Here is a 23,736-nt window from a genome sequence, read left to right on the forward strand (position 1 = left end):
AGAACAACTGAGATGACATAATCTGATTTCTGTGGGAAATAGAAGCGTAGCATGTTTAAGATTAAATGATTTGTGGCTTAGGCTTGTTGCACCTGTTTCTCAAGGTACAACAAATACTATTGAGTAGACTGGAAACTGAGAATCTGGTAATGTAAAAATAACTTAGATTCCAGTTGCACAGGCACTTTTAAAATAAAGCCAAAGATGTTGTATTGGATATTTGTGTATGTGTGTATGATTTGAGAGATGTCAAAAACTTGAAAAACTATTTAAGATAAAAAATGAAACAAAAAATAATAATAATTTTTTATCAACACCTATTTAAATAAGCCAGCATAGCAATGAATTGCATAATATCTGAAAGGGCAAGCAGTATCATAGTTGCATCAATGGAACTGCTTGCCAGTTTACTAATTTCTGGCAGAATTACTCCTTCATAAAGCTGTAAGTTGAAAAAAATAATTATTCTGTATAATAACATTTCTTTACATAAATATTGACATGAAGTAGATATTTTTAATCCTATTTTTCTCCCTTGGTGAAATAAATAAAATAATTTCTAACAATAAATTTGTAAAATTTCAATAGATTTTTAAAATAAGCCTGCAGTGCAATATAAGAAAAAGTATCAGATACTAGAAACCTTAATAGATCCACAATAGCAAAACCAGTATGGGATTACACTAAAACAAGTGAAGGAGAAACACATAGGTAACACATATCTGATAGTAGAAATTTATAATGAATGAGTCATTGCAATAAATATTATGTATATTAAAGATGCATTTTGTGAGATGAATATGGAAAGCAATTACCTCTACGGTTTTTTTTATACCAAATAAATTTTGTTAGGAAGCAAAGCCTTTGAAGAATGAGTGCTACTAAAAGATTTTTTAAAACAGTTCCACCTGGAAAACATAGGCTGTAGGGTTCATGAGCAGAGTAGATCAGATACACAGCAAAGTACCTAAACTATTAACTGTACAGGCTGTCTGAGTTTTACCTCTTTCATGAAACATAACATATGTTGCTGCTTACTTAATGCTGGAAATATAATGATGAATGATACCTCTCTTTAGACCTAGTTTGAAAGATAATTTTGAAGTCAGTGAGAGCTGAACTTTCATATTCCCTTTTAAAAACTTTTGGTATGGCAGTTAAGCAATGATATTATTTTAGATAGTGCTTAAGCCCCAATAAATACACGTTTTTCTGTGGAGTTAAAATCTGTCAGAAAGCATTCCAGGAAGAGTAGAAAGCATTGAAATAGATGAGAAATATAAATAAAGGCTTGATCTAGCCTTAACACTTGGATCCATGGTAGCTATAAAATAAACTATAAAAATGTAGAAGATAAAAGGGATCTTTGCTCTTCCTTCTCTGCTATCTTGCATGATAGCTTCTTGTTTTTGTGTATCACCATTCCTACCATACTAAGGAGCCAAAAATGGCAAACTTACATCTTCCATTAGCATACAACAAAAAATGTCAGGATTTCTTCTAGGTCAGTTTTGTTGTTGTTGGCTTTTTTTTTTTTTTTTTTTTTTTTTTTTTTTTTTAATTTTACAACATAATAAATCCAAATATTTTGCATGTTGTCTGTTTGTAAAAGAAACCAGTCTTTGGAGATTAAAAATACAGAGCTGCAGAGACAGATGCATGAGAATTTCAGATTCCATTCTGGACATCAGGGCATATATGAACCTGGAGGCCGGAGATAAAAGGCAGGAAGAAATAAATGTCAATAAAATGAAGAGAATTAAATTAGCATTGAAACCAACAGATTAGGTCATACACTATTAGTATGATAAAACTGTAATTATTTATGATTAATTAATTTCCCAACATTGTGGAGCAACTATTTATAAAAGAAAAATCTCAAATGATATAATAATATTTTTGCATAGTGTTTGTTACAGTGCCAAACAGCTAGATAAAGGAAAAATTTCCAGATACTAGTTAGAGCATGCAGACAACTGAAAATATCATAGCACTTCATCCTATCACATATGTGATACTGACCAAATTGCACTGAGCTGGGCAGTGGTACTCCAGATTTCCAGAGCATGATGCCATACAGTATGGAATATGATTTTGATCCGTTGTGGTCAGATGAAAAAGATTCATATCCCATAAAAGTTCAACTCAAGATCCTATTGTAAATGTCTTATTTTTCTGCAATTATAGATCTTTCTGGGTACATCAGCATCTCATAAAAACAATGTTATTGTTAAGATGTGTGTTCTCCATCTTCACGTGGTGATTACTATGAACAGAAAGCCCCACAACCCATCATCTCCTAAAAACCAGAACAAATAAAAATGCCCAAACCTATGGCCACCTAAGCATTCAGTGGAAGAGCCACAACAGACTGGCTTACCAGAGCACAGCAATGTTCTGATATAGCTGTATTTTTTACCCCAGAAGCAGCTGTTAAGAGATTAGTTTGAGAATCTTTCTTTTAGGCAACATTGACTAGTAATATCTGCCTCTATGTAGTTAAATTATTGTTATTTTTTCCATGTGAAATCTTAGGAAAAATATGCCATTCTGACTGCTTTCACTTTGGGTTGCAACAAGGCCTGAGCATTTAAAAGTATCTTCTCTGCAATATTGATTTGCATGTGTATGAGATTTCTGCTTTGGATTTTTCTCCTAATCATGGGGAACATTGAAGGGAATTTTTTTCTGAGTTATTAAGTACCTTTTCTTTGTACTTTGCACCTTTACTAAGTAGTAGATTGTGACCCAGTTAACTAATCATAACAGCACCACTTATAATAATTTATGAGTCATGTTCTCAGGATAATAGTGTGGCAGAGTTGAGAACCCAGTGTCTTATCTACAAAACTAAATGTAAATAAAGGATCGACAAGCAGATCTTTGCTCCTATGAATTTGCATTATACAAGCAAGTTAGTGTTGGCCCAAGAGGGCAGTGATATTATTATAATTCTTTAAATCAGCCATGATACTTACTTGTGAATTTACATAGGAATAGGTATTTTCAACATTGAGTCACTGAATATTAACTAAGGAAGGTAGGTCAGGTCCAATTCCCCAGTTAATGACACACTAAGTTCCAAGACTGGCCTATGGCAGTCCTATATGCAGCATCCAAAGAACAGTGTTTGTATTTCCCACTCAGTTAATATTATGGCTTTGAGAAATAAATACAAGATTTAGTTCATCATTTAATTCATGATGCATAATTTAAGTAAATTGGACTTTCTTTGATATTGCTACTATGGAAGAAAAGTGGTTTAAGACTTAAAGAGTGAAATAACAGAGTAAGGAAAAGAAGCAATATTAATGACAATTAATACAGAATTGTATAAATATGCTTCTTTGGGTGTGGCGGGAAAGGAGATTGTTAAAAATGTGCTTCTACCTGGACACTAAATAAATGCAGAGCTTAAAAGGGTAGAAGAAAATCTGGATGTTATTTGATCAAGTTTCATACTTGGATAACAAACCACTGATTTGTCTTCTCACATTCAATGTCATGATATAGTGTATGTTATCTTCTTGAAAGGTAATGTCCTTATTTAAAGTAAAAGTTGTTGGATACAAGTATATCCTTGCCAGTTAAAATTTCATGTCTCTATAAATATCAAAATGCAGAGACTATAGTCAATTTAGCACCAAAGGTAATTTTTTCTTCAACATTTTGTATCCAAGTGTCAGTATGAAACTATATTTACAATTGTTTTATAAGAAAATGACACTTTTTAAAATTTTACTCTGTAAAATTAGGTTCATTAAACAGATAAGGAACTGCAGAATTAAAAATATTATAGGCAGCGCTCCTTTATTTTTTAACATTAAAGAAAAGCAATTTAAAATCCCATTCCAGTCTTCAAGTATAAATAATTGGAAATGTACAGATCGAGCACCTAATTAGGCATAATAGGGGTTTTGCTGCATAGCTTTGTGAAGGCAATCAAAAGGAAAATGCCTGCCGTTGCAAACTGGACAATTAATTTTTTAGATCTCATTTAGTTTAGAAAGAATGCTGTTTGCTTTTACAAATTCCTAAGTAAAAATGCCTAGAAGAATTATTTTCTTTTAGGTACTTTCTTTATTCAGGGAAACATTAAGGTTTCTCTGCACTGTACTTACTGCACTTAACTACTCAAGATATTGCTGAAAACCTGTCTTCTCTTAAGAAAAGAAGTTGCTTCCTTTCCTAAAAGGGATGTTCATAGCTGGTTCAGCTCTTCAAGTGTATGAGAACTAGGAAAGACAAACTATTCACAGTGTCAGGTAAATGAAAGTAATTCATCAAAATATGGGTAGAACAAATTACTCCCTCAATACCAAAATTATTATTTTCTACAAATTACAAAAGTAAGATCTGATTCCACCAATTTCCAGTTTCTTAGTTCAGATTAATAAGAACTTTGGTTATTTTATTATTGTCTTAGAGTAAAATACTCCTTTTCTGAATGTATTATTACTTTTGCCAGAAAATAACAAAGCACTACTATCATGTGAAAAATTAAATCCAAGAGGATTTTTTCTTTTCTTGTGCCTTAAACTGGTTTTGGCAAATTGTTGAGAAAGACGTACAGGAAGAAAACGTATGAGGAGGACCTTCTGTCCTTTCTCTTCTTTTGGCAAACTCTCCTGAAAGAGCTAACAGCATTATTCTTCCATGCAATTTGATTAATGACCAATAAAAGTTCAAGTGTCAGCTGGAAATAGTTATTTTCTCCATTAGAAACAGGAAAAGCCCATTCATGTAGATATTTTACGATATCTACATTCTGAGTGTAAATCTAGGAGAATGTTTATTATATTGTGGACATAGATGACAGAAAACAAAATTATGTACTAAATTATGTACAAAAGTATTTGTACCAACCAAATTATGACATTAGTTTAAGATACGTAAGGAACATGAAAACCTGTCTCATGAAGTTGAAATGAACTCTGATCTTCTAACATACTGTTGTTGACTACAAAAAGATGAAAAATCTTATCTCAAGAGACCAAGCAGAAATTGGTTGCACCATTAAAAAAAATAGAAATAAAAGGTATATAGAGTTCAGTACCTTTGCTCTTTAAGGAGGAATTCTACAGTGTGCTAATAGGATTGGAACTCTGACATTTCAACACAGACTACTTAAATGAATTTAATTTTTTTCTTCTATTAAAACAAATGACCTGGAACATTCAGAGAAGAGAATAGTACACTTCATCAGTTTTACTGGAAAATATTTTGCTTTGTGATCTTGGGGAATGTGTCCCTTAAGAATTTGCTTGTGGCGTTGCCATTTGCTGTTATCTTGGACTGTTCAGTAATTTCAGTCAGAGAAGAGGTGTACTGCAGTCCATCCTGTGTGATAAGGAGGCTACAGGCAACATCTTTAGGACTACTACCCTTTAGTCCATATGTGTGATGTAAAAATCACATAAAAGGTCTAGCATCTAAGCTTAGAATGAATTTAAAATAATTCAAGCTTGAATTCAATGCTTGAATATTGAATTCTTCATATAAGACACAGTCTCTCTGATATGAAATGTGTATTTATATACTTGGGTGAGATGATTACGTTATCATTACTACTCATTAGAATATTTTGAAACATATTATGCAAGCACTGCCTAATGGGGAAAGAAAATACTTCTGTGTAGCTTAGAAAGTTGCCAGCCTGGCTTCTTAGAAAACATAAGAATCAAATGTGGGGCTTCATAGATAGGGGGGTCTAAACACAGCTAACAGAGATGCAACCCAGCTCATGCAACAGTTTGTGCAGCAGCTTCCACAAAAGGGCACCAGAAACTACTGAGAGCAGTATATTGGTTTCTGCAATGGGGAAAAAATTAAAAGGAACTGTGCATCTCACAGGGTTCTGTCTGCATTGTATAAACTCAGAAAAGATTTCATGAGAAGAACAGAGCCATTGAAGACTATTTTCTGTATAAAACTCAGTAACTTAATGTTACTTTTCTCTCTTTATAACAAGAAATGCAGAGAAAAAGTAACGTTATATTAATGCAATGAGCATGTATCTCATTGTCATTAAAAAAAGCAAGAAAGTAGAAATCCATGAAAAAGCAGGAAGAATGGTATTTTGATTAAGGGGAAATCAGATTTCCTACAAAAAGTGAATTAAAAAATTGTAATGGCTTAATTTCCATCAGGAAATAGATGAGAATAATATTCAACTATGAAGGACTTGAAAAAAACTAAATGAATGAGATAAAAAAGGTAATTGAAGTAAACTCTATACCCTAATGAAAGTGCAAATAAGTTATTTAAGGAAGTAAAAGCTGGAAATTTCAAAACTGATGAGATGTGTTTTTATGTGCTTCATACATTCCTTATGAATTTCACTGCATTACAATACAACAGTGTTTAAGTGTGAAGGTGAGAGAGGGTTTGTGTGTTTCCACCACGTAATTGGTGTGAACATCAATTATGTGTACATGTATGTGTACAGAATTTTTTATCCCCAAAAGAACTTGATTTTCTGTTTAACTTTGCATTTAATGAAGAGTATATAGATGAAAAGCTGAGGAGAATCATGTTTTTAAACCATATATCATATTAAAAAAAATTCTTACAATGTAAACCTCTTTGTTAAACATTTAAGAATATTTAAAAATATTAGATACTGGAGTAAACAAAAATTCACCCCCCAAATGCATGTATTAGCATATAATCCAGTAATATTTATGTGACCACTGACACATCTTCCCACATGTTGTTACTGGTTGTATTCTGAGATAATGTATTGAGCTATATGGATCATGACTTCAATTTAATATCCACTTTAATATTCTGGAAAAATTATAACTGGAACATGCGATTGAATAGAAAGAATTTCTAGGCAAGGCAATGAAAACAATTGGAGAATGAGTTCTATAGAAAAAATAAAAGATTCAACCATCATTTGGGGGATTTTTTTTCTAAGGGTTTGTAGGATTTTTTGAATTATTTTCTTTATTAAGTTAAAAATATTGACAAGAAAATCAACACTCAAAGTGCAGCAACACTTTCTGTGAATGCTGAGATGAAACATGTTCAAACTCATTGATAAATATAGTTTTAAAGTAAAATAATTTTTAATGAATTACTTTTGTGAAATAGAAAAAAACATTCTTCCACGGAAAGTGGAAACTTCACATTGTTTAAAATTAAAGATAAACTTTGCTGCAAGAAAAAAAAAAAAAGCCCAACAAAAGCCATTCTCTGAAACTTTAATGATCTCTTTTTTTTTTTTTTTTGACTTTTTGATGAGTTCAAGTTGTGTAAAATGGAGTGAAGAAAAAAGAAAAGACATTGACTTAGAAATAGGACTGGATTTAGCCTGAGATTTTTCAGAGTGATGTTCATTTGGGATCATGGATTCATAGAATGGATTTACTGGGCTCACTGCCTTGTAACAAGTGGTGCTTAGTTATAACTTACCTTCCAGAGCCTTCTTAGCTTATCTGAAGAGACTGTGGGATAGAAAATTCATCAATTCTTTTGACTCGGTTAATTTAAACCCCTCATAGTTAAGAAATTGTTTCTTATTGAACTATTTTCAATTTTAGTTTTTACACATTACAATTTTTAAATTTTTTCTTCAGTAAATAAAAGAATCCTCATATATCCAACATTATTTTTCTGTGAAGGTGTGTGGTTTGTTGGTTTGTTTTTGGGTTTTTTTTTTTTTGATACAGTGAAAATGAGGAAACAGCTTACATTTCTCAGTCTAATTACTTGCTCAAGCCTTCAAATATGGTTTTTGATTCTCTACCAGTCCATCAATCTTCCTGCTACTGAAAAATTGTATAGTTTCTTCTATGTGATTGACAAAAATGGTGAAAAAACAGACTCCAACCCCTGTAGAAGCAATTCCATTCAGTGGAATTCCAGTGAAATCCCAGTGAATCTGGCAATTCCATTCCAGTGAAATCCCCCTTAGATTGACAATAGACAGAGATCTACCAGGTATCCAGTCCTTACTTTATTATGTGCTTTACTGCTATTCTAAAGAGCTAATTCATGATCAGAATGCTGAGATACTAAAGGGAATGCAGAAATCTAAGAGGATCACATCACTGACAGGTTATTCTCTGAAGCAAACACTCTTCTCAAGAAATGAAATTAAGTTTGTTTGACAAGCCCTGCTTTTCACAGAACCACATGGAATGGCATTAATTTTATTCCTGTTTGTTAATTCTTAATTAATTAAATCTCAAATTGGTACTTCCATTTTCATTTTGAATATATAAGTTCATTTGTTGGTTGTGTTTTGGAAACTTTTTTTTTTTTTTTTACTACTGATAGAGGAAACATACTTTTATCTTCTCTCACTTTCTCCTCCATTTTAGGAGTTACAGTGCTTGAAGGGCCTATTTATGCAGTGGGAGGACATGATGGTTGGAGTTATTTGAACACAGTTGAGAGGTGGGACCCTCAAAGTCAGCAGTGGACATTTGTGGCAAGTATGTCAATTGCCAGAAGCACTGTTGGAGTAGCAGCATTAAATGGCAAGTGAGTAGGGTGTGCTTACACAATTGAAACACTGCTTTTGAAAACCAATGAAGCTTATTTGTCATTGCTTTCCCTTATTAAGTTGCAGTGGCATTGAAATGTTCTGGAGTAGATCTAATGGTCAAAGCTGCTTTCATCACCCTGTTACTCTACAAGAACTGGTTTCAATGGTGCAAAAGCCATGCAGCAGACTAGCAGAAGCAACATCTAGACAAATAACCCTGGAAATATTGATCTAAAGCCATGAAGAGCTGCATATGGTTACGCATATATAGTCCAGCTTTGTTTCTTTTGCACAGCTCACCATATATTTAATGCTTCCCAGTAAATAGATACTCAATTGCATTTTGCATGACTTAGGTCAAAATTTTAAATTAAAAGAGATGCTAACTGTGTCTCAGAAAGTTAGGATGGACATGGCTGAAAACTAAAAAGCAGTGGTCTCACTGCAAAAAGTAGAAATATGCCATTGATTTTTTATTCTTTTTATCTGACTAGCCATCTTTAAAAAATATCCAATATGCCAAGAACTGCAACTTGAAATTATATGTAAGGACTTTTCAACTTCCTGTGCTATTCTTGCTACGTTACTGTTCCATGCAACTGAAATGTCCTGCATTCCTCAGCATACTGGAAATTAATATCTCATTTGAGGAAACATGATGTTGGTTTTAACATTTGGCAAAGAAAAAGATATTTTTATATGGAAGTTCTGAGGAGTTTTTTCTTGGTTATTCATTATGATTTCTTTCTTCTGCAGTGAATTAAATAAGTAAATAAATGAAATGCATCAGATGCTCTTTGAAGTGAGAGAGTTACAAACTATTCTATGTATGTATCTCTCACACTGCTGTGGGCCGTTTACATAAAATGGATACTTGGATGCTAAATATTTCAAAAGTGAGTTTCTTAAAAGACTTGAAAAGGTTTAGCCACTTCTTTTGTGCTTTAATGTGGGAAACTATTCCATTTGTAATCTGCCATTGCCCTATGGTTGACTTAATTTGTTTTCCATTTAAATTAATTTTAAGCAGAAAAATGAAAATTTAAATTTCTATCAGCTTATGATGGAAATAAAAAATGTAAAGCTTTCATATTCTGATCTCATCAGGCTCTGAGTGAGGTGATTGATTAGTAAGTAACCTCTTAGTAGTTCACAATGTATTGAAGTGTTTCTGAAGCTCACTTGTGCAGACCATGCAAGTAAATTATCAATTACTTTGCTGCTCAAACAAATTGAAAACAATACTATCTGAATTTGGCAAAACAGGGTGCACAGAAATTAATGTTATTTCACTGAAATACATTTTTAAATATAAACTGAAATTCTTATATCAACATCTCTCCTAAAATGTGAAAAGGATTGTGTCAGCATGTGCATTATAACCTAATTTGAAAAATATTTAATTATTGAAGCAATAAAATCCTACTGAATTTCTCAGAAGTTCAGAAAAATAACTATCTGAAGGGTTTTTTTTGTTTTGTTTTTTTTTTTTTGTAATTTTAAGCTGAGTCCATTTCACAAGGTTCCTTTCTATAATCATGTTGCCTTATTACATTTCGAAGTTGCAGTACTGTTTCACCAGGAGGGCTTAATGGAGTGTTTTCCTCTCCCCTCACAAAGGTCACCTGGTTGTTACCTCCAGATTTCCCAGAGTAATAGGATACAATAGTTACTATCCTTCAATGAGGAACACAGGCAATATTCATTTTCTTAAATGTCTTAGTTGTAAGGAGAGCTAGAAAAACTAATAAAAGATAAAGGTGGTTTTCTAGATAAAAGAAAGACATATGACAAACTTATTTTACCAGAATTTCACAGAACAATTTATCTGGTGCTACAAATGAAATAAACACTTAGGATGACAAAAAGGTGAATAGTACAGGGATTTGAAGAAGAAAGGGACTGTATGCAGTAACCAGGATGTCGCAGTTGTTCCTGGAATTCTTTAAAGTTCTGTCCTGAGTTAAAAGAGCATAACAGCAAGAGCAAGTTAGTTAAATTACCAGACTATTCAAAATGGCCCCAAAGGGAACAATATCATATGGTTCATGTTGGACACATGAATACACAAGTATTTGGATCACCTTAAGAAGCAATGCAAATAGAATATTTAGTAGTTTAAGTGTGAATTAAAAAGCCTTGTGTTTGAAGAAAATTAATGTTAAGAAGTGAAAGAAGAGGTGAAAAAAGCTGTATGTTGTTAGCACAGAAAAAGAACAGAAGAAATCTGGGGGAAAAAAAGGAAATGCTACTGAAGAATACACAAAGTTGTATTAATATTGGAAATGTTTATGTTGTATTATTGTGTGGAACTCTGGTCATACACATTGAAGGATGTTCAAGTGAAACTGCAAAGGACATATTATGTGTAGCATGACTATCAAGACTGTGTGTCATACCAAAGAAAAGCCACAAAACTGATACAGATGGCAAAGGAAAAGATGCACAAAATAGCTGTAATTCCACTGGGAAAATAGAGATGAAATAAAAGTAGTATGGGGACAATAAGATCGTGTCCACAAAGCTCTCATCAGGTTCTAAATGCCTGTTTATTGATTCATATAAAGGGTAATTTATAGTTTTGTGCAACAGCAAAGAGTGGAATCTGAGAATTTTCCTTTTCAGTAATATTTTTGTCTTCCCAAGTCAACAATTGGTTCTGGGTCGCACTAACATTGTATGCTGAGGCTTTGGAGAGTCCATATCCTTCATCTTCACGTGTTTCTCATAGTCAAACAGTGACACAAGAGTGGAGTGTGTTATCCTTACTATATATAAAAAATATCTTTTTTTTAACTTGATGTCATTATCAATTTTAATATATTTTAGTGAGTGTTGCAGGACTTACCATGACTGTAAGATTTCCTGGGATGAAATATGGTTAGTAATTCCTTCTGATATGGAAACAGCATCATCCTTTCTGCCTTGTTGCCAACCTTGCTGCACAGACTTGAAGAGAAAGAGTGCATGAACTTCCTCAGATCAGCAATAGATATGGGTGCTAAAATATTAAATGTGGGATGGAGATCTACACTTTGAAAAAACTGATAGAGGATGGTGCTTTTTATATGCAGATAATGAGTCAGAAGTTAGGATGACTTATTTGAATTCTTCTTTGGGGCTGGAGTAAGTGGCCTAAGTGGCGTAAACTGTAAAAGTAAATTGCACTAGTGTGCAATTTATACTTTGTGAGACTAGCATTCTACAGTTGTCAGCAGATTGTGCTGAACCAATAGAGCATGTCTGAAGTATAAGTTAGAAGCAAGGAACTGAGGAACCAAAAATGTGGATAATTCATCTTTTCCAGAAACATTTTATGTTTTCAGTGAATTTTTCAAGCTTTTCTTAATTTTAAACACAATAATAATAATAAAAAAAAATATACTTGACACCTTCAATCCAATAAATACTAGTCCTTTATTATCTTAAAATGTAAATGCCTCCAAATTTATAGCTAATACCATAGATATTTCTTAGACTTATATTAAAAACCTCTAATACATGAACCACTCATTCCCTAAGAACACGAACCACTCATTCCCTAAGAACACTAAACCTTTGTACTAATTTAATTTCAGAACATATTTTATGTTAATTGTGTTGATCTAAGTGAAAATGAAATTTAGTTTACACACTTTCATCAGGAATACATACTCCTCAGAGACATTCTCTGTATCATACAGATTTCTCTTATGCTGAACATTTTTGTGTCACTACCATATCTGAAGTTTTTCTATATTGCTCTATTATATGTCCACAAAGACTGCATTACAAAAAAAATTCCTTAGTTCCTACTGGTATGTTCGAAATTATCAATATTTTTTGAAGCAACTGCAGCTTTCATGGCAGAAAGTCTGGCCCTTTAGTTTTGAAACATTTAGCAGATATCAGTAAAGCTGTGTTACAAAAGAATAAAATACTCAACTTTTGATAAAATCTGCAGGCTGACTTTAAATGGTAGAACATCACAGCAGTGCCTTAAGTGTCAAAAATCATGACTTTGACACACACTGGCAAGCACTTCAATCTCATGCTAACATCTTGTGGAGTCAAGGAAAAGGAACCCTGCCCTTTACTGGTTGCCATATCCTCAAATTTGTGCTACAGTGAATTTGATATTTCCTCCTGCTGCTGTTGTTTTTATTAAATACCACACACTATTGTTGGTATATGATAGATGACAAAAAGCAAGGAATTGTTTAATCTTAGCTTTTATAAATACAACTGTGTGTTCTTTTAAATAATATTTTACTTTTATGTGAGGAAAAAAGTAAGTTTTATAAGTATTCGTTGTCTCAGAAGGAAAGTAAAAGAGCAAGGAGAAATGCTGCAAGAAGTATTACTCCCCATCAATATCCATCTGACCACTTACCATTTGTTGTCACAGGGAAAACAGGCTTGACTTGGGGAAAATTATTGCAATTTATTAGTAATAAAAACAGAGTCTGGCTAGTGAGAAGCAACCCCAAACTTTAAAATGACACATTTCTTCCTTCCTTTCCCAGGCTCAATTTATGTCTTATATAACCCTATAACCCCACCCCTTACTGGTGCAGGGGGATGGGGGTTGTGGTAATTGCTTCTCTCTGCCACTCCCTCCTCACACATTTCCCTTGCTCCATCACGGGCTCCCATTGGGCTGCAGTCCTTTGGGAGACAACCAGATAACCTACCCCAGTGTGGTGACCTGTATAGGCTGCTGTGCCTGTGACTGGTGATTGTCTTAGGCAGGAAAATGCAATGCCAATACTACAGGCAAGATGCATAACCTGACCCAGAGAGATCGTTTTTTACAGGAACAAACCCCTAAGCATAGATCCTCTTAATCCAATCCAACATGTTTAAAATTGGAGTTGTTTGGCAAGCCTCATCTCTCTTCATCGATTATGTTTCCATCCTTTTTCCTGTTTGCCTTAGACACTGATTTTTTTTTATATTTTTGTTGAAAGACAGTCCAATATAAAAAAAAAAAAAAACCACAGCAAAAAACAAAACCAAAAAAACCAAAAAACAATAAACAGTGCTTTTCTTGTTGTGTCCTTTAAGTAATTAGTTATTATCAATTGGTAATGTCAAATTTTGTCTCTTATTTAACTGTAACAGATGGAATTTAGGTCAAATTTCACATTCTATTAATTCTGCTTAAGTACTGATACTAATTGTTATTTTTTAAAAATGATTTTGTATATACATATTTATTATTTTTTCCCTTCACATACATGCAAATTAATTTGTTACATTTTCAATTTTGCTTGTTAGGTAAAGAGACTTTAATAACTATGTAGCTTTAATATTTTTTAATAGTTATTTATCTTTTTATATTCAGTTACATTAATTCAGTTCCACCACTTTTGCAATAATTGGATTCATTTAGTAATGGATTTTCATAAATTGGATTATTGTTTTGGCTGTGCTTTCCCAGCTATTCTCTGTTTCATTTTGAATGGGAAATTCAGAAAGCTAGCCAATAGAGATGTTGGCATATACACTGTGGAATGTTTTGTTTTCAGGTCATTTAATGAGAAAAACTGGAAAGAAACTTGTGTTATTTAGATCAATACTATGCCTGCTGTAAATAGCAGTTGCTTTATTTTAATATGTCCCTTATGATAATTATGCACCATTACAAAGTAACTACAAGAAAGTTTAGCCTGCTGAACCCTAATTTTTAAGAAAAATAACAAAATTCAAGCTAGATTAGTGTGAGCACAAGAAAGGTTCTTAAAAGTATCTTGTAGTTAGTCACTCACCAGGAATATGATTGCTTTGGACTGACCTTGGAGAGACAAAGGTTAATAATAATTCCACAAAGTCCTTAATAGTAGTTCAGTGTTTGGCACAAGAGAATTAGGAATATATTACATTCATATAACAACCTACAAAACTTGATTGTATGGCTGATTACAACCTCCTCCAGAAGTTCTGCTCCTTTGGCTTTCATGCATCATATAATAAACTATCTGTGGCATTTTCTCTTAGCAGAATCATTATGGCTTATTACTAATTCAGTGCCCTGGTCTGATCTTTTGTACTTTTGCACATAAATTCATATTTCTTACATGGGGGTCTCATGCAGCTCAGTAAATGTACCATTTAATTCAAAGTGCATCATATTCTCTCTTTCTCAAGCAAGATTTAACTTGTTATTTTACATCCAGCCTGTAAAATAGGAGACTCTGCGCAGGTTTACTTTTTTTTTTTCTGTGGGACTAGGCTAGCCTTAAAAACATACAAACTAGATAAATATACATCACTCTTAGAAGAGAACAGTGAAAAATCATGAAACTTTACTGTAAAGCCACTATTTTTCCTGAAGTCCAAGGCAGATGCTTATGTACCTAGGATGCCTTCCTCTTTAGAAACTAACTGATTGGTAGGAGACACACCCTGATCTGCAGTGTAGGAAGTTGATGGGCCTGTTTTTCTCTGGCTACACTGTGGCCAGGGTCCCACATGCTTGGACCACATTTCTATTTTGAATGTTTACTGTACATCTACATCTTTTAGTGTGCATGCCTCCACTGTGCCCTTCTCTTCATCCATCACCCATTTTCAACACACTTATTCTCCATTTTCATCACCCATTTAGAACAACATTTTTAGACTAGCTGGCTGTTGACTTGTACAGCCATCATGACTGTAATTTGTGATAAGGTCTGTCATTCAGGTTTTGTAATAAGAAACCATTACAACCACTACAGACATTACATTATGTCTGTAGTACATAATTCTTTTTTTCTGTAAGTTTTGTAATGAATGATAAATTCTGCATAGATGTACATATGATCTAGTATGGTATGAATTCATTTGGATGTGTACGGGTACATCAGACCAAACAGACGTAGTGAGTTAACTTAGTCCTAATACCTGGCAGAAAAAGGCAGTAGTGCCACTCCATCTCATTTAAACTTTTAAATGTAACATATGCACTAGTCTAGACAGTGGGAAGCAGCGTGGATAATGCCTGAGAAAATTCACAGCCTGTTTTTCAATTGTGCAGTTTCCACAATTAAGCACAAGTTTTTAAAACAACATTCAGCAATCACTGTTTTCTCTCTTGTAGTCAAGACTGCAAGAGGTATTAATATATGCTATTCTAACAGAGGTATTAGAATAGTCTATATTCTAGATTATGACTGACCTCTGGCTTTTCATTATTATCCTTAGTGGGTGATGAAGTCTGAGAATTCGAAACTGTCTCACACAGTACTTGGTGCCTGTATGCTGGGACAGGAGAGAAACCCTTGTGCAATGCAGCTGGAGCAGTCTAGAGATCCTCCCCATACCAAGTGTAGGCATTAACTTAGATCACACACACACACATATATGCACACATATGCATTCCTGTGTGTTATCATGTGTATTCACATACTTCCCGATTACCACATATATGTAAATCTGAAACAATATTTAAATATACACATCTGACTGAAATTAAAGAAAGCTAAATATTAATTTAATACTCAACTAAATATCTTTATGGGCAACATTTAGCCCTTACAACAGATACCAAATATTTACTGTGCTCAGCAGAATAGAATACCAAGCCATCTCCACTCTTAACTTCCTATTTTTCCAGTTTGAAACTTGATTAACTTCTTAATAACTAATATTGGGGCAGGATGAAATTTCTTTTGACTCAGTAGACCAGCTTCTGCTAAATTTTGCATTATTGGTTGAATTTTTTTAACTGAGAAGGGTTTGTTCATTGTAAAGATCACAAGCTAAATGATCTAAGACTTTTTTGCAAGTCATCCATATGATTGCAATGCATGGATAATTTTCATACTTCAGCAAAGACTAAGAAACTCCTCAATATTATTAAAGAAAGGAAGTATAATGTGCTTTAATCGTGGTTTTTAAGGCTCAAGTAACACTTCAAACTTTCATGCCAAATTAACAAAACAAGAAAGTATGACCAAAACCACTATATATCCCATCAGTGCTAATTTTTTTTAATCATAGCTTTTGTTGCTTGAGGTTTTTGTTGCTCTTATGCCTTATTGATGATTCACTTATTTTTTTACCAATCCATTTGAACTAAGAAAAATACCTTAATTGGCATACATAGTTATTGTCATGTAAGAAGAAAAAAAAAATTTCAAACTGCATGCTTTCTGCCCACAATCTTCTCACTAACTACAAGTGAATCAGTATATTAAGTGTGACGTAGATATTTTGCATGATGCTAAAATATAACAGTACTTTTTTTGGTTAAAAAAAAAAAAATAAAAAAATCATGCTGTCACATGTCTGCTTTCATCTCCCTAACCAGACTGTATCTCAAATTTGTCTGAGGAAGTTATTAGCTATTATTAATGAATTTTGTGAAACTCTTTTGCAATAGGAAGAATAGCAAACATAGTTCAAAGACTAGCTCACCAGTTTTCAGCCTTAGAATTTTTTTTGTTGAAAATTTTATCTCTGTTCTTACTATGCTTTACTCTAAATGTACTTTGAGCTATAAATAGTTTTATAACTTAATTTGAATCCTGAGAAGTTATTTCAGGTTCTTTTATGACAGTTTTTATGCTGCTGCTGTTTTATAAATATGATGTTTATTAACTTCTGGTTTTAATCAAACTCTTTCTTTCAGAAAAACAATTATTCTGTATCCCACTATGGGAAAAATGAGACACATATTGAAATTATTCTTCCTCAACTGTGGAAACTACAAAAAGGTGTAGATACTTTTAAATATTTTGGTCAAAATCATTAAATAAATGGATAAAAGATGACACAAAATATGGAACAACTGTATGGTCTAAAATTATTAAACTCACAAAGAAAATCAGTATCATAAACATTATCTCAGTCTAGCACAAATTCTATAGATTCACTAAGAATTCCAATTTAATGACAGTTTCATTGTATGTTTTTTAATAATAGAGCAAATAAAGGGCCTCATGCACATGCTGTAGTAAATGATTGATTTACAAAGACTGTTTTGCTTTACCTACTTTATCACCTGATAAAGTCAAGAATGTTTTTTCACTGATGGAATCTGCATTGATTCAAAGGTCTTGAATCTTGTAGCCCATATAATTCTGATTACAATTAAACTTGCTTGAAACAAGTTCTTTCTATTAAGAAAATAAAATATCCAGTGTAGGAAGTCAAGCTTTTTCAGAGCAATATTATCCATGCAAAGAGTGCTTTTTCTCTTAATATTTTATGCCACAGAATCATAGAATGGCTTGGGTTGGAAGGGACCTCAAAGATCATCTAGTTCCAACTTCCCTTTTGTGGGTAGAAACACCAGCCATTAGATCGAGTTCCCCATCTAACTCACCAGTAGTTACTACTGATTTAATTCCAGGAACTTTCTCTATAACTATTTTTTTTTCCATTTTTGGGGGGTCAAATTCTATTTTTAATTCACATCATTACTGCATTACAAATACACCAAGTGCCCCTCCAAGTTTACACACAGAAATAAGACTTCATTAATGCTTTCCATTCACAAAATTACTGTATTTTCAACTTTTGCCAGTGAACTACACTGGCTTAATCAAAGCAGCATGGATAAATATCTCTCCTCTCCTATAGTGTTATTCCTAGGCCAGGTATGGACTCATTTAGCAATACAGTAGTCCAGCGCTGATGAAAATTATTACTGTCCCTCTGTTCTACCAAGCAGGTATCTTTTGTGCCACAGTAATTCTCTGCTGCTCTTTCAGACACACTGAAAGGCCAGAAAAGGGTACAAAAGGGCCTAAGCTAAAGACTGGATGAAGTCTTTGATATTCACAGTGAAAGAATTTTGAAAGGGAAAACCTCATTAAGAAATGCAGCAAGGGCATGATTCGACTGGTTTCACAAGCAATACCCACCTCACATCAAAGGCACTCTGGTCTTTTGAGGTTGGCTTGTCAAACTGAATTTAAAACTGGCTCTTCTGAGTAGTTATCAAAGGTTTGTAATGACAGAACTGAGATAAATGCTTTTGATCCAGCTGGTCATGATTTCTCCTAATGTTTCCTACTTTGAAACCTCTACTTCATTTTTCTAGCCAATTATACATATACAGTTATAAATACATGAATGTTCAGGCCTCTCTCTCCATCTTAGTAAAAGAAGTGACAAAACCCTGAAAAGACAGAAGAGGCTGAGCTTGGCCTAATTTCATATCTGTGTGCAGTGTCAGAATCAGCTGAAATGTAGACCAAAAAAGAATAGAAATCTATAATATCTCCACAGGCAGAACTTTCATTCTGGAGATAAAAGTGCTCAGTACTGGATGCTTTCTTTTCCTTGCTGATCTTTCTCTCTAAGCAGAGATATATGATTATTATTTTTATGATAATTCTAGTTTTGATGGGATACACCATGAAGAGTAATTTAGCTAATTCAGAGAAATATATTATATTTCTCCCTATAGAACTTTTATTACAAATTTTTGCCAAGCTAGACAAAGCTGAAAAAATTGTTTAATTTAAAGTCATCTAATAAAATAGGACCCTAAGCACTAAAAAGGAAGTATGACTTAAATAAATTTAATTACAAATATTTCAAAAGTTTCAGATAGCTGTACAGTATCCTGAATATTCAGCATTTGTTGCAGTTTTCTCCAGTCTTTGTGAACATAGATTTGGAAATTTGACTGAAGACTGGAAGCAGCTTCTGCCTGAATTGTTCAAGCTCAGCCACAACCAGAGCTTTAAAACAATTACTTCATTTCCAGCTTTGTCTGAACTATTTTTATTTCACCTTTGTGAAATTAAAAAAAAATAAAATTTATGATTCCTTAGAGAGAAGAGATAGAAACATAATCAAACTCTAAAATGTTAGTTCAAATATATGATTTTGAAAATGAATTTTGTTCTGAATACAAGAAAGCATTTTAGCAACAGACTAGATGGTCCCAATCACTGGCCAGGTTTTATCAGCTACTTATGAACAGCATTTGCTGTCTTTTTACCAGCCATTCAAGAGTGCCTGCCTTCAGCTATATTTTATTAGCTGTCTTAATTGCAATAGAGGAATGAGAAAGTATGTTTCACTCTCAGTGTGCAAATACCAGTATGGTTCTTCCGAGCTGATCTCCCGGCCAGCTCTGCTCTTCAAATACCATATAAACAAGTTATTCCTTTGGGTCCAGATTTCAGACCTGAGGCGTGATCTTGCCTGGAAGGAGCAGACTCACACTTGGTGGTAATTAGGAAGGTGTTTATTCAGGCCAATGCCCCCAGTGCCAGTGTATGAGTGAGGATTTGGGCTCTTACCTGCCCTTAGAGTACAGGGGCGTTCCCTTTGGAAATGAGGGGGAGTGGCTTAGGTACAGGGGCATTGACATGGCCATTTTGGGGCAAAAGGAGTGTGGGGATACCTGAAGTCTTGGCTGAGCCACCTGGCCCTGCTAGGGCCATGAAGTACTAGGGTGTGTCAATGGATAATGTACAATGGGAGGTACAATGTGCTGTGAGTGGGCTATTGAGAGGATAAACGACAGGGGTTTGGGAAAAGGGGGTGTGGGTAGGGATGAACTATTACAGAAACTCAATAACAAAAACCATACAGAACTTTATAAAACTCAAAATCCACTGTAACATATCAGCTTATTGATTTATTTCTGTTAAAAGACAGTGGAATAAATAAGGACTTTTCATGCCACAAGAAATATCAAAGTGGTAGGGATTTTTACTAGGGGTACACAAGATTATTTGTACTGAAGTCTGCAGAAGTGTTAGTTCTTTGCAATATTTTACATGGTGTTCAGTGTTTATGTGTCCAAATATCTACTTAGAAATATATTTGAAAATCTCAGAAGTGTTAATCAGGGTTTATATTTTTGGGGTTCTATTCACTTACTGACATGTAGTTGGTCTACTGACATTTAAATTGCTTCAGGATGCCAGCAGTCATTGTTTTTTCCTACTGGTTTTCTACTGTACTATCTTCCATATCTCTCATCCTGGAAGGAATGTCAACATACCTTAAATGTCACAAAAATTGTTTTATCACTGTCTATGGGTAGCTGAACCAAGTCACATCTTTGAAAATAAAGATAACATCTTTCCAGACACCTATATGTAAATGTTTATATTTACATTTATATTACTGTAAATGTTTTTGGTCACATGATTAAATATTTTTTAGTGTTGTTCTTTAGGCTCAGCTGACTACTCTGAGCATAACAGCAAGTTAGACACTGTAGACATCCACAGATTAACATGATTGGGTGCCTTAATATTGATTTCATCCATAGATCTCTGATAATCATAAATAAAGTTAAATATATTAGGTCTGGATCCAAAGAAATAGTTGTAAAAAAGAAGTATATTTGCTTTAGTATCTCTCATAGAGGAGTATGGATTCCCCTGGGTGCTTTAGTCAGAGTTCAGGTATGTCTGTCAGGCACTACCAAAATGTTCTCAGGCTTCAGTGACATATTTAGTGGTTGTACAGCACTTCCTTATTCATCAGCATCCATACCAGTGAAATGTAATGGCAAATGCACATTTAAATGGCTCTGAATTCATGGAGTGCTTAGGACAGTAAAAGCTTCCAAATGAGTAATTGCTTTACAGAGACAGCTTTCACATCCGAAATTGCTTAGTGGTTGGACTTTAAAATAGCCTGTGTTTCTATTAGTTAATCTCCAGGCACTGTATAAAAGGCAACAGACTGCAAAAAGATTCATACAGAATGAATACAGCAGGGTGTTAGGGAGAAAGAACAATCAGAGCTATTTCCTCCTGGGACTCATTATAAAGGGTAGAACGAAACAAGTTTCTTGCCTGCAGATACTTAGAAACACAACAACTTTTTTGTTAAGACGTATTTTTATCATTTCCAAGTTTAAAATACTCTTCAGAAGTTGTCCATGACTTTCCAGCATAGCTCTATTCTCATAAAACGTCCTGATGAAGAAAAACAACACACCGTGCTCGAGGGTTATAATTTTCTTGCGTAGTAGACATGTTGCTGTTAGTGTAGGTAAGAATTTTCTTCAGCATAAGCAAGAGCCTTGAAACTGAGGTAGTACTTTTTAAAAATCCATGTTTAAACCACAACGTGATAATCTTATCTGCAATGCATTTCATATTTAATCTCTACTATATTCTAAGTGTAAAATTCATGCTGAACATTGATAGATTTTTTAATGTGGAATTTGTTGAATCAGATCTAGTTTTCCATGTTGTTTGTGCTTCTTAATACTTCAATGCACAGCAAAAACACAGAGAAAGTATAATAAATGGATTGCATATTTATTTGTCTGGATTTCCAGTTATAAATTTTCACTTCCACTTCCATCTCATAGATGATGAGCTTAGGCAGCAACCCAGCTTACATTATTTTTAAACCTATAGAGACAAACCTGAATGTCAATGGTGCTCTTGACTGTATATGCAGTAATGAAAGAATGAAAATATTCATTAGCAGAAAGAAAAATCTTCCTTTTTCTCTATGTGGACAAAGCACTAAATAGCACGTTAGTTTGGTAATAATATTGAAAACATCTGTGTTTGTTCACTATATGAGCTTCACATGATTTAAAAATATTATCTATTTTTTTTCTATTTTCTAATGTCAGATAAAAACCCCAGATACTACTTGTTTTTATTTCTGCAATTCTGAGCTCTTGTTTTATCAACATTTTTATTTGTGTGGACTTTCTTAGGTTATATTCAGTTGGAGGTCGGGATGGAAGTTCATGTTTGAGTTCAATGGAATATTATGATCCTCACACCAACAAATGGAATATGTGTGCTCCTATGTGTAAGAGAAGAGGAGGTGTAGGAGTGGCTACCTGTGATGGTTTTCTTTATGCAGTTGGAGGTCATGATGCTCCTGCTTCTAATCACTGCTCTCGACTGCTGGACTACGTGGAGAGGTATCAAACTATATACATGCATATTTTAAATACAAAATAATATCTGGTAGCATTAATTTTTTTAACTTAGTGATGGTAAAATTAAGCAGATGTCTAGATAATCCTAGAAATGTCTAATTAGTACTTACTTGAAAAGTTCTATAAAGGTCTGTGAAAGACAATCTCTTTGAAACTTATTGTCATCACTTTTTATTCAAAGTACTGTTATAAATTACCACAAGCACAAAAATCCACTCTTTTCACATTCCATTTAAGTAATTTTAGAACATGATATTATACATTGCAGTGTCACAAACTAAAAATTGTAGAGATAAAAAATTTTTCCTTGAAATAATTTTATAACTGGTGGACTGTACTGAAATGTGAAAAACTCTCATGCCCCTCACAGTGATTGATTAGTTTATAAGATGACTGGAATGCAATTTAGTGTGTCTGCATTTTATTTGAAAATAATGCATTATTTTCAAAAAATAAAAGCCCCTCAATATCTAGGGAAAACAAAGAATAATAAGTGATGAGGAGATAACTTTATTATTTTATATTTCTCTGAAAGTTTTTCCTTCTGTAAATATTGCAGGCCTGCTTTTTGCCTAAGTATCTTCTTTTTCTTAAGGAATGGGTCTCACCTTCAGTCATTTTGTCATTCTGAAGCAGCCCCTGGTAGAATGTGCTTTATTCCAGTACCAGTATGCTCCTGGAAGACTGTCAAACAAGACATAATATTTTCACATTTATTTTTGAGATTTTGGTAATATAGTGACAGCAGATACGTGGTTTTTTAGAGCTAATGCTAAAATCCTGCTCAATAGTAATTAGGCATTCCAGTTTACTCTCTTCTAAGGATGCAATTTTAAAGGATTTCCTCTGGATTCAAGCATTTTGAAATAAAATAATAGTTATGTTTCACTCATTTTCTCAAGCTGGCAAAGTGCAGTCTTCTATTCCTTTTTAAATGTAAAACAACTGTTTTCTTCATAAAAATTATAAATTTTTCAGGATATTTTGCAGATTTAATAAAGCAGGTTTTCTTTCTCAAATGTTACTCAAAACTTGATGGATTCTTGAAAACATAGTCATTTGACCTATAGTTTTTTCCCCTTCATCTCACCTTGATTTCAAAATGGATTTCTTTCCACATTCAGGAGCTTTTATAATAACCCTGCTCAGCCTGGGGCATACCTAGTTATTATAAAGATGACATATACACTTGCTTTTAGCAGCAAAAAGGATGTAAGAAATCTCAGGTATTTTCCTGGCAATTACAAAACCAGCAAGTTCTTGTGCAGTTCTATTTTGTTGACAGAATTGAGTTACAGGGATTCATTTTAGCCTTGCATACTTGTTTATTGGAAGAAGAAAAAAAAAGAAAAAAGGACCAATGATGATGCCAGTTTTATTGTTT

General features: G+C 33.5%; 1 protein-coding gene across 2 annotated transcripts in view; it reads left to right on the forward strand.

Annotated features, from left to right (window-relative positions):
• Nucleotides 1-23,736, forward strand: part of KLHL1 (kelch like family member 1) — a gene marked incomplete at its 5' end in the record, with an annotated part of 189,134 nt that overhangs the window by 162,523 nt on the left and 2,875 nt on the right. For both annotated transcript variants that reach the window (XM_083854480.1, XM_083854481.1), the window contains 2 exons: nucleotides 8,331-8,493; nucleotides 22,122-22,334. In XM_083854480.1, coding sequence (XP_083710606.1) covers nucleotides 8,331-8,493; nucleotides 22,122-22,334 — 376 coding nt within the window. The remainder of the gene's footprint in view (nucleotides 1-8,330; nucleotides 8,494-22,121; nucleotides 22,335-23,736) is intronic.

The sequence above is a fragment of the Zosterops lateralis genome, assembly GCF_965231275.1.
Source record: "Zosterops lateralis genome assembly, chromosome: 2".
Lineage (NCBI taxonomy): Eukaryota > Metazoa > Chordata > Aves > Passeriformes > Zosteropidae > Zosterops > Zosterops lateralis.